Source organism: Leptodactylus fuscus, chromosome 11 (genome assembly GCF_031893055.1).
Source record: "Leptodactylus fuscus isolate aLepFus1 chromosome 11, aLepFus1.hap2, whole genome shotgun sequence".
NCBI classification, from domain to species: Eukaryota; Metazoa; Chordata; class Amphibia; order Anura; family Leptodactylidae; genus Leptodactylus; species Leptodactylus fuscus.
In genome coordinates, this window is record NC_134275.1 from 77922463 (window position 1) to 77934781 (window position 12319).

The following is a 12319-nucleotide window of genomic DNA, read 5'->3' on the forward strand; positions in this document are numbered from 1 at the left end:
GCTCATAGTGAGAGTTACCAGTTGGGTATAAAGATATCCGTGTATATCCTATAGGACTGGTGTAACCAGAACATGGGTGAGTGATTCCAGTTATACCCCTAGGATAAGTATTAAGTAAGGAACACATTGGGCTGATACTGTAACATAAAACCTAGTAAACCCAAGAAACACCTCCAAGCCCAGTCCTAAGTAACTGAAGCCCTGACCAGAAACTGACCCTGTTATAGACCCTAAAGAACCTTTCCCTATATCAAATATGGTCCCGCACAATGTGATCCTGATATCCAGGCTTCACTTAAAGCAGGGGTAGGGAACCTTTGGCTCTCCAGCTGCTGTGAAACTACAACTCCCATCATGCTCCATTCACTTCCATGGGAGTTCCCAGAACAGCAGAGCTAGTATGCATGCTGGGAGTTGTAGTTTTGCAACACCTGGAGTGCCATACGTTCCCTACCCCTGACTTAAAGGGTATAAAGCTTATAGGGGGGATACCAAAGTACAGTCACAGAATAGAAGGGCAGGAATAAAGTATATGGACTGTATTATACAAACATAGACCACCCACATGTGCTAGTGATCCTAGCAGCCAGCAATACGCAGTCATAATATGGCCGTCTTAAAAAACACACATAGTCACGTCTCTGAGGAAGCTGACAGGGCGCAGCGTGATACACGTAGTAAGATGAATGGGAAATCAACCATAATAACAAGGTAAGGTCTGCGGACTACAGGAACTGCTTACAGTCTGTGTCAGGCTAGAGCTTACTGTCTGCTACGCTGCATTGAAGGAACGTTTACTTATAACTCAGATCAGGGCCAAAGTCAACACTGGAAGGGGTTAATGGCACTCGCCGGATTATTACTAATCCTCACTCGCAAGTTATGTCATTAGATTTACAGCAAAGGCTCACTTAGACACAGATGAATAGTAGTGATGAGATACGAGATTATACGCTCGAATGCCGGCCGGGACGGGATAGGAGATATATACGGTGCAGAGCGAAACTTCCATGTAGGTGTGGAGAAAAGGCCGCACAGTGCGAATACCGTCAGAAACAGAAGGGTTAATGAAGTGAATGAAGAAAAGAGAGATGTAAATCCCATCAATATTTGGTGTCACCTTTGCCCTTTGGAGGCGGAGTCCTGGGAGTGATGATCCGGCCCCCGCAGATATAGCCCTGATCTCAACATCAAGTGATGGAAGGCAAAGGGCAAAGGTCACACCAGTTATTGATGAGATTTACATTTCTCTTTTCTTCATTCACTTTATTTTAATGTATAAAAAACAAAAAAAACTTTGCAAGTCTTCAGTAGGTGATACCTTTTTTAATGGCTAACTCATAATGATGACAGAATATGACGTTTCGAAGCTTTCCTCTGAGCTTCTTCTTCAGATATAACTAAAAAACACTCTGTAGAGGCTGCATATTTATAACTGGACACAGGGGTAGGATTACAGGAGGGAGGGGGGAAGAGGCTTATTACTATATACTTATAACAACAAACAATCAATTGCCAGATCCCCCAGTTCTTATCTTAATGGCTGTCTTAATGATGTGTATAAAAAGACATAAACCCACGCGAGATGTTCATCCCATTGTCCAACGTCTGGAATAGGGTCATGGCCTTGTACTCATAAATCAGTCGCTGTTTCCTTGATTTAAAGTTCCCTTTTAAGATCAAGATTTTCATGTCATTGATGATGCTGTGGTGTTCCTGGCAAAAATGATTTGGCACGGGAAGATCAGTTCTCTGTTGTTTGATTGTATGGCGATGTGAATTAATTCTCATTCTGAGTTTCTGACCAGTCTCTCCAACATACAGATTTTCAGTGGAACATTTGGTGCAAATGATCAAATACACTACATTAGGTGTGTTACAGGTGAACGTACCTGGGATTTTATATTCCCTGTTAGAGTTTGGGATCTCTATCCTGTCAGTGGTCAGTATGTGGGGGCAGGTTTTGCACCTCTTCTGTCCACATGGGAATGTTCCTTTGTTAGTTGGAGGTGGTAAAGGAACATTCCCATGTGGACAGAAGAGGTGCAAAACCTGCCCGCACATACTGACCACTGACAGGATAGAGATCCCAAACTCTAACAGGGAATATAAAATCCCAGGTACGTTCACCTGTAACACACATAATGTGGTGTATTTGATCATTTGCACCAAATGTTCCACTGAAAATCTGTATGTTGGAGAGACTGGTCAGAAACTCAGAATGAGAATTAATTCACATCGCCATACAATCAAACAACAGAGAACTGATCTTCCCGTGCCAAATCATTTTTGCCAGGAACACCACAGCATCATCAATGACATGAAAATCTTGATCTTAAAAGGGAACTTTAAATCAAGGAAACAGCGACTGATTTATGAGTACAAAGCCATGACCCTATTCCAGACGTTGGACAATGGGATGAACATCTCACGTGGGTTTATGTCTTTTTATACACATCATTAAGACAGCCATTAAGATAAGAACTGGGGGATCTGGCAATTGATTGTTTGTTGTTATAAGTATATAGTAATAAGCCTCTTCCCCCCCTCCCTCCTGTAATTCTAGCCCTGTGTCCAGTTATAAATATGCAGCCTCTACAGAGTGTTTTTTAGTTATATCTGAAGAAGAAGCTCAGAGGAAAGCTTCGAAACGTCATATTCTGTCATCATTATGAGTTAGCCATTAAAAAAGGTATCACCTACTGAAGACTTGCAAAGTTTTTTTTGTTTTTTATATTTTATAACCACTGGCTAACACGGTACCAAAACAAACATTTTTATTTTAATGGACAAATGTAACTATTAACCCTTCTATTTCTGAAAGTATTTTTACTTTGCAGCATTTTTCCATGTCCGCACCGTACGGTGGATGTCTCACTATATCGGCACTCCCTCGCAGACTGCTCCCTATTGCCCTGACACTCACTGCTCCTCTCTCTGCACTATTCCATACAGCGCCCTCTCTCACACAGACTGCTCCCCATGCACTCTCATAGACTGCTCCCTATGCTGTCTCTCATAGACTACTCGCTCCTATAGACTGCCCCTACGCCCACTCTCATAGATTGCTCCCCATGCTGTGTCTCAGACTCCTCCCTCCTATAGACTCCTCCCTCCTATAGACTCCTCCCTCCTATAGACTCCTCCCAACGCTCCTCTTGCTTACAACCTTATTCTCGTGACCGTTCATAGATTGCACCCTAATATCTCCCCTCTATTTAACATACTGCCCCTGATTTCTCCATCATTCACACAAAACAGGCTCCAAATCTCTTTATTTTCCCAAATTGCCCCCTTTACCCCTTCTCATAGACTGCCTATGCCCCCTAACGATGGACCATTGCCCCTCTTCTGACAGCCTGCTCCCCATGCCTCCTCTATAGACTGCTTCATCCCCTCTCTCTCACATATTGCACATAGCTTCCTCACACCAACTGGTATCCATACCACCTCACTCCCATAGACTATAGGTTTCGGGGAAGACAAGGGTTGGGTATTTTGGATTTCATACCTCATCCCTTTGTTCCCAGGAAGATAAGCTGAGGCTGCTGTCAGAGATGTTCTGCAGCAGCCTTCTCCCCTCTCCCCATTTCAGATATATACACACATGGACGAGCATGCATGTGTATGGGTGGGGTGAGAGATAATTGTTGGGTACACATCACTGATGTCCTATTATTAGGATGGGCCATCAGTATTAGATCGGTCAGAGTCTGATTCCTGGCACCTCTGCTGATCAGATGCTGTATAGCAGCTGTGCAGGTTTTGTAGCTTGGTTCCCTTAAATAGAACATAAGAGGGACATAACAAATGTTAGAACCTATAATATATCATGGATACATAATAACCAGACCATCATATATCCTCTGTATATTCTCTCTCTTTTCCAGGCAGTCACTCTCATTTTTTCTACACGACTGTCACCTACAATTTATCATTTGACTTTCCTTCCTACTACACCACCAGGACACTCGATGACATCCCGCTCTTCTGGTTTGACAGCGACAACAGAGTGGTAGAGCGGAGAGTGCCCTGGTTTAAGGCCGCCAATAGGTCTCTACTGGAGCTCAGTTTAATTGAATACAGATTTTATGGAACAATGCAAAGCATTCTAACCAGGACCATCAATTATCTAAACTACAGAGAGGGTGAGTACCATGTACAGTCATGTCGGGACGTGCAGGAATACAGTGGAAAAACTCTTCGTCCAGTACAGATCCAGGATACGTTACCCGGGCGTATTAGCCATATTAAGCCTGGGGCAAATCAGTGAGCAGAACCGGGGCAGAAAGACAAAGTCCCAAATTCTGCAAATTACTCTATGTGACCCTAACCGGACTCAGGAAGAACTGACATGTAGGGTTGAGCCGATCTTGAGAGTTCAGGATCGATTTTAAATTCCGATTTCCAATCATTTTCCAGCCGATCCCGAAATTTTATCGATCGCCGATCGGGATCTGATCTGTCCCAATCCCGATCGCTCAACCCTAATTGTATAGTACGGTTGAGCCAATCTTGAGATTCAAAAATCCGATTTCCGATCATTTTCTAGCCGATCCCAATCATGCTTATGAAATTAGCTTGATCACTGATCGGCATCTGATCCTTCCCGATCCCGATCGCTCAACCCTACTGACATGGTTCTGCATTAAATATTGTTTGGATTGGGCTCCATCTAATGTATTGGCCAATCAATGGCGACATCCAAATCTAGCACTGAGACAACCCATAACTGTGCACAAGGGATCCTGTAAAAAGAAACGGGTTATTCAATAGTTATAAAAGCAGCTCTGTCCATTCTCCGCCACTCTGCCACTAACTCACCATTGTGTATTGTTCACACTTGTTTTTCCTGTTTCAAGGTTACCACGTTCTGCAGAATATGGACGGATGTACTCTGTTTCCCAATGGCTCGGTTGAAGTGATTATGACATTTCATTACAATGGGAGACCTTTGATGTCTCTTGACTGGAAGACCGGAAAATGGGAGGCAGGACTTCCAGAGTATAAAGACTTGATCGAATATTTGCATGGAAATTCAACTATTAGTGAAGAAGATATGAATAATGTAATAAATGATTGTATACCGCATATAACAGAACTGCTGACATTGGGGGAGTGCACGCTGGATAGGAAAGGTAGGGTGGTATTGTAGGTGATATCATTTGTAAATTAGACTCTCTTACTACTTTACTTATTGTCATGTATTGTATCTCCTGTGATATCACCAAAGGTTCAGCTTTCAAACTAAGCTGGCCGAGACATCATGGTGGGGTTGGCTTCAAAGCCCTCCCACAATAGTTGACATCTTCAGGGTGGATTGTCATCACGTTGTTAACTCTACAGCTTTATCATTGGGTGCTGATGGTTTGCAGCTGGGGGTCTATAATTATGGCCTCCAGATCTGCCCGGTTTGGAAATCTATTAAGCCATGTATGGAAACCTACTAGGCCATGTATGGAAACCTATTAGGCCATGTATGGAAATCTATTAGGCCATGTATGGAAACCTATTAGGCCATGTATGGAAATCTATTAGGCCATGTATGGAAACCTATTAGGCCATGTATGGAAATCTATTAGACCATGTATGGAAAACTATTAGGCCATGTATGGAAATCTATTAGACCATGTATGGAAAACTATTAGGCCATGTATGCAGCGCCGTACCTCCCATGAGGCGACCTGAAGTGAGTCCAGCAGCCTCCCCGCATGCTCAGGCAGAGAGCAGGTCATCTCCGTGCCTGCTCTCTGCCTGCGAATGGCAACGGCTCTAAGCCCTGCCCCCTCCACTAGGCCACGCCCCCTCCGCTCGGTCACGCCCCCTCCTACCGGGGGGGGGGGGGGCGGCTTTCTTGTAGTTCGCCTCGGGCGGTGAAAGGGGAAGGTTCACCCCTGCATGTATGGGAACCTATTAGGCCATGTATGGAAACCTATTAGGCCATGTATGGAAACCTATTAGGCCATGTATGGAAACCTATTAGGCCATGTATGGAAACCTATTAGGCCATGTATGGAAACCTATTAGGCCATGTATGGAAACCTATTAGGACATGTATAGAAGTCAGACTGTCTGTCAATACATTTTGACAGGCAGTCAACAAGCGCTAGGCCTATAGTGCAGTGTATGTAAGCAGGAATGTTTGCTCAAATCCCCTCTATAAAGTAATAAATATAATAAAATAAAATTCTAAAGTGTGTTTAGAAATTTGAAAAATAACAATATATATAATATTAGAATTTATATAACATTATTTTTTTTTTTCATGAACTCTTAATTTTTTTTATAAAACACTAAAAGAAAATTCTTTATTATTGGGGGAAAAACTCCAAAACAAATAAACCTGTTATCAACAGAATTGTAAAAATCCAAACAATAATTTATTTATTCCATTAAAAAAAATAAACACAATTCCAGAATTGCTTAAATTCCACCTCTCAAAATCTGAATGAAAAGTGATCATAAAGGCTCATCAATCCCAAGGTTGTCTCAATGAAAACCACAGGCAGTCCTGAAAAAAAAAATCTCTGCAGAGAAAAAAAAATCTGGGTTTTTGAACATGCATGTAAATGTAAATATTTGACTGCGTGTTTTTTACATTCTGTATTAGAAATCTCAATTCCTAATGTTCCTGTTCCTTAGTCTTCTTATTTGTTATACATGGTCCCTATTGCCCTCTATCACTAACTTCTAACACAAGTGGAGGCTACAACATTCTAGGATTTCAGTATAGATACGGAAAATTGAAAATTGTTCACCAAAATTTTCAAAAATCTAGTTATCCGAAAATCTTGATTTATCGGTAGGTAAAACATAGGATCATACTCATGGAGTTAACCTTTGTCTTTCCTTCTAACTGAAGGTCCAGTTGTGAAAATAACACAGAAACCTACTGACAGTGGTGGGGTCAGACTCTACTGCCAGGCGTACGGACATTACCCTAAGGACATCTCCATCATGTGGTACAAGAATGGACAACCCATATCGGAGGAGGCGATGGAAAGGCTGACCCTGCCACTCCCGGACTTGACGTATCTAACGTCTTTGTCTTTCAACGTTTCGTCTGTGGAGGATGACGTTTATACCTGCAAGGTCAACCATGATGGGCTGCCGGTGAATTTTACACAGGATTGGGGTAAGTGGAATGATTTGGTCTTACACATCAACATTCGAACATGAGCTTAAAATTACAATTCTTATTACCTGGTGCTCAATCTACAGAACGGAAACCAACAAAAAACAAAAAAAAAGTACTAAAAATTGGCCCTACAAAGAAATCATGTCATAGTTTTTTAGGCAAAATCCAGAAATCCAGTTCAGAAAGATCGAAGGCCAGAGAAGTCGAGCAATCCATGAAAATCACTAATTAAGTTAGCGCATTAAAACCATTGATTAAATGATCTAATTATTTTCTCAATTACTAAAATTTTCAGCTTTCAGTTCCTAATCCACAGAGTTGGCTTTCTCCTCCCATTTTAGGCTGACACATTCAACAAGCTCCTCCTACTGGCTACAACAATGTATTTAAATGGTCTCTTAAATTTAGTTACAAACTTTGGATAACTCAATTGGACAAGTGAATATAAGAAACTTTGTAACATATCTTAGCAGAAAAAAAATGCTTCTTTCTCCACTTCTTTGGCTCTTTTCATGCTCTCACTCCCAAACTGACATTCACTCTGAAGTCTCTGCTTAAAGGGGTTTTCAAGGCTGAATAATTGATAACTTATTCTTAAGTTAGGTCCAACACCGTGACCTCCAGTGTTCAGTTGTTTCCAGAGACTGCAGCATTCGGTTTGGGAATGAGGTGTTTGATTCGAGTGGAAAGTATCTTTGCCCAGATTTTGACATCTTGGTTGAGAAGCGAGATAGGCCTGTAGCTCCCGCACAAAGTGGCATCTTTGCCTTCCTTGTGAAGGAGGGTGACATGCGCTTCTTGCGCTTGTCTTGGAAGTTTAGCACCTGTGAAGAGGGAGTTTAAGGAGAGAGAAAGATGTGACATAAGCTCATTTTGGAAAATTTTATAATATTGAAGTGGGAAACCATCAGGTCCTGGGCTCTTACCTAGTGGGAAACTAAGTAAAGTGTCTCTAAGTTCTTGTATGGAGAGGGTAGGTGGCTTGAAGAGAGAAAGTCATCCCTCCTGCCTAGCGTTGCGTTTGCATCCGAGGACATACTGTTATCATCAAGATTGTATAAATCAGTATAAAAGGACAAAAAATCTTTTGCTATTTCGGGCGTTGTAGTGTATAGTGCGCCATGTTTGTCCTTGATAGAGTTTATGAAGCATTTACTCTTTCTCTTCCGGAGTAATGAGGTCATCAGCTTTCCCCCCTTATCTGGGCGTACAACCTATGTTGGTAATGAAGATATTGCGGGAATTGATAATATCTTTTAGTTTCTCTCTTAGATGGAGAAGATCATCTCTGAACGGTCTTTGCCTACTAGTTTTCCTAATTCTTTCAATAGCGGCAATGGCAGCTAGTATTTTGTCTAGTGCAGCTTGAGAGTCTTTTTTAATTTTGGAAGCCAAAGAGATAAACATCCCCCTAATAACTGATGGATCTGCTTCCCAGGTAATGGTAGGACAGGTGTCTGCGTTCAGGGAAAAGTAGGTGTTGAGGTGGTCTTTAATTTTTGAGACTATTTCAGGATTGTCTAAAAGTGCTTCGTTCAACCTCCAGCACCAGTCTTTTTTGGGTAGTTGATCCATAGTTAAAGGGATTCTACCATTAAACTACCTTTTTTTCTAATGAACACGTCGGAATAGCCTTAAGAAAGGCTATTCGTCTCCTACCTTTAGACGTGGTCTCCGCCGCGCCATTCCGTAGAAATACCGGTTTTAACCGGTATGCAAATGAGGTCTCCGCAGCAATGAGGGCGGGCCCCAGCGCTGAAAGGCCAATGAGCGCGTCGCCATTGCTGCCCAAGAGCTCTTTCCTGCGCCGCCTCCTTGTTCTGCAGCAACTCCGCCTCTTCTGGCTTCTCTTGCTCTTGTAGTTCTATAGAGGAGCAGAGAAAGGCCACCCCAAAATGGCTGCCAGCCGGCTCCTGTATTGAACTGCAAGAGCAGCTAAGCAAAAATTGCTGCCGGCCGGCGGCCATTTTTGGGTAGACACTCTTGCTGTTCAATACAGGAGCCGGCCGGCGGCCATTTTTGGGTAGCCGCTCTTGCAGTTCAATACAGGAGCCGGCCGGCGGCCATTTTTGGGTAGCCGTTCTTGCAGTTCAATACAGGAGTCGGCCATTTTTGGGTAGGCGCTCTTACGGTTCAATACAGGAGCCGGCTGGCAGCCATTTTGGGGTGGCCTCTCTCTGCTCCTCTATAGAACTACAAGAGCAAGAGAAGCCAGAAGAGGCGGAGTTGCTGCAGAACAAGGAGGCGGCGCAGGAAAGAGCTCTTGGGCAGCAATGGGGATGCGCTCATCGGCCTTTCAGCGCTGGGGCCCGCCCTCATTGCTGCGGAGAGCTCATTTGCATACCGATTAAAACCGGTATTTCTACGGAACGGCGCGGCAGAGACCACGTCTAAAGGTAGGAGATGAATAGCCTTTCTTAAGGCTATTCCGACGTGGTAATTAGAAAAAAAAGTTGTTTAATGGTAGAATCCCTTTAAGGATAACCAGACTGGGGCATGGTCTGAGATGGATATGTTTTCGATACGTGTCTTGGTGGTAGAGGGAATAAGGGAAGAGGATATAAAAAAAATAGTCGAGTCTTTGGTACGATTGTCTGGGGTTGGAGAAAAAGGAGTAATCTTTTGTGGAGGGGTGCAAGGATCTCCAAATATCTACTAGTCTGAGATCATGTAAGGATTGTATCAGTTTGTCAAGTGCTTTTTGAGAAATGGCAGATGTGCCTGAAGAGGAATCGAGATTTGGATTGAGAGCAACGTTCAGGTCGCCAACTTTCCTCCACAAACAGCATATACAGTCCTATGAAAAAGTTTGGGCACCCCTATTAATCTTAATCATTTTTAGTTCTAAATATTTTGGTGTTTGCAGCAGCCATTTCAGTTTGATATATCTAATAACTGATGGACACAGTAATATTTCAGGATTGAAATGAGGTTTATTGTACTAACAGAAAATGTGCAATATGCATTACACCAAAATGTGACCGGTGCAAAAGTATGGGCACCTCAACAGAAAAGTGACATTAATATTTAGTACATCCTCCTTTTGCAAAGATAACAGCCTCTAGTCGCTTCCTGTAGCTTTTAATCAGTTCCTGGATCCTGGATAAAGGTATTTTGGACCATTCCTCTTTACAAAACAATTCAAGTTCAGTTAAGTTTGATGGTCGCCGAGCACGGACAGCCCGCTCTCATATGATCTGAAAACAAAGATTGTTCAACATAGTTGTTCAGGGGAAGGATACAAAACGTTGTCTCAGAGATTTAACCTGTCAGTTTCCACTGTGAGGAACATAGTAAGGAAATGGAAGAGCACAGGGACAGTTCTTGTTAAGCCCAGAAGTGGCAGGCCAAGAAAAATATCAGAAAGGCAGAGAAGAAAAATGGTGAGAACAGTCAAGGACAATCCACAGACCACCTCCAAAGAGCTGCAGCATCATCTTGCTGCAGATGGTGTCACTGTGCATCGGTCAACAATACAGCGCACTTTGCACAAGGAGAAGCTGTATGGGAGAGTGATGAGAAAGAAGCCGTTTCTGCAAACACGCCACAAACAGTCGCCTGAGGTATGCAAAAGCACATTTGGAAAAGCCAGCTTAATTTTGGAAGAAGGTCCTGTGGACTGATGAAACAAAGATTGAGTTGTTTGGTCATACAAAAAAGCATTATGCATCGTGTCCAAAAAAACAGCATGCCAAGAAAAACACATGCTACCCACTGTAAAATTTGGTGGAGGTTCCATCATGCTTTGGGGCTGTGTGGCCAATGCCGGCACCGGGAATCTTGTTAAAGTTGAGGGTCGCATGGATTCCACTAAGTATCAGCAGATTCTTGAGAATAATGTTCAAGAATCAGTGACGAAGTTGAAGTTACGCCGGGGATGGATATTTCAGCAAGACAATGATCCAAAACACCGCTCCAAATCCTCAGGCATTCATGCAGAGGAACAATTACAATGTTCTGGAATGGCCATCCCAGTCCCCAGACCTGAATATCATTGAACATCTGTGGGATGATTTGAAGCGGGTTGTCCATGCTCGGCGACATCGAACTTAACTGAACTTGAATTGTTTTGTAAAGAGGAATGGTCCAAAATCCCTTCATCCAGGATCCAGGAACTGATTAAAAGCTACAGGAAGCGACTAGAGGCTGTTATCTTTGCAAAAGGAGGATCTACTAAATATTAATGTCACTTTTCTGTTGAGGTGCCCATACTTTTGCACCGGTCAAATTTTGGTTTAATGCATATTGCACATTTTCTGTTAGTACAATAAACCTCATTTCAATCCTGAAATATTACTGTGTCCATCAGTTATTAGATATATCAAACTGAAATGGCTGTTATAAACACCAAAATATTTAGAACTAAAAATGATTAAGATTAATAGGGGTGCCCAAACTTTTTCATAGGACTGTATTTTGCAGCTTTAGACGTTGGTTAGATTCCCATAATCTCCATATGAGGAACTTCTTGTCAAATCCATAACTTTTACCGTATCTTCACAGATATATGTTTAATACAGTATGATTTTTCTCTTTGATCTACTCCCAACCTCCCCTAGGCGTGTACAATCGGACTCTCCCCTTTATATACCCCATCCCCCTCCCTTCCCTTCCCCTTTTTTTATGAAGAATTTCTAATAAAAATATTATTAACAAAAAAAACAAAAACATTCTACTTTCTCTTTGCAGGTATTTCCCTAAGCAGTTCTCCTACCAGGCCATCTATTGGGGGAGTGATCGCTATCTGCCTGGCCGTCATCCTCATCATAGTTATTATAGTGTTTGGTTCTGTGTCCTTTGCAAAAAGCAGAAGTCAATGATATCAATGTCCAAGTAAATGAGACTGATGGAGAAGTAGAGAGATTGTCATGACATCATTGAACACTATTAAAATGAAGGTCACCAAACAGCAAATGGTCCCTGGGTGCCTTTAAGAAAGCCTGGAGGGATGAAATGTGGTCCAGAACGCTGCAGTACAATGCCCTTTAGTTCTTGTGACAATGTTGTCTCCTCTCTGTGCATGTAGCAATCAACCTATATATGTATATATTGTATTTACATGTCAGCGCAGTGTATAGCTAGGGTTGGAGTTTATATCCTCTGCTCCTGACAGTGTCATACACTATGTTTTATAGATAGGTTCCTAGGAGCCCTGACAGTGCCATACACTATGTTTTATAG

At 42.4% G+C, this 12319-nt stretch overlaps 1 protein-coding gene across 1 annotated transcript; it reads left to right on the forward strand.

Annotated features, from left to right (window-relative positions):
• Nucleotides 1-3617: 3617 nt before the first annotated feature.
• Nucleotides 3618-11958, forward strand: LOC142185520 (major histocompatibility complex class I-related protein 1-like). The gene is made up of 5 exons (XM_075260948.1): nucleotides 3618-3636; nucleotides 3891-4148; nucleotides 4863-5138; nucleotides 6863-7135; nucleotides 11828-11958. The coding sequence occupies exons 1-5, from the start codon at nucleotides 3618-3620 to the stop codon at nucleotides 11956-11958; spliced, it is 957 nt and encodes a 318-aa protein (XP_075117049.1).
• Nucleotides 11959-12319: the final 361 nt, after the last annotated feature.

Bases quoted from the DNA above. Each gene is read 5' to 3' on its own strand.
- LOC142185520 (XM_075260948.1), top strand. The intron at 5,139-6,862 runs GTAGGGTGGTAT...TTCTAACTGAAG, and splicing joins GTGCACGCTGGATAGGAAAG to GTCCAGTTGTGAAAATAACA. The intron at 7,136-11,827 runs GTAAGTGGAATG...TTCTCTTTGCAG, and splicing joins GAATTTTACACAGGATTGGG to GTATTTCCCTAAGCAGTTCT.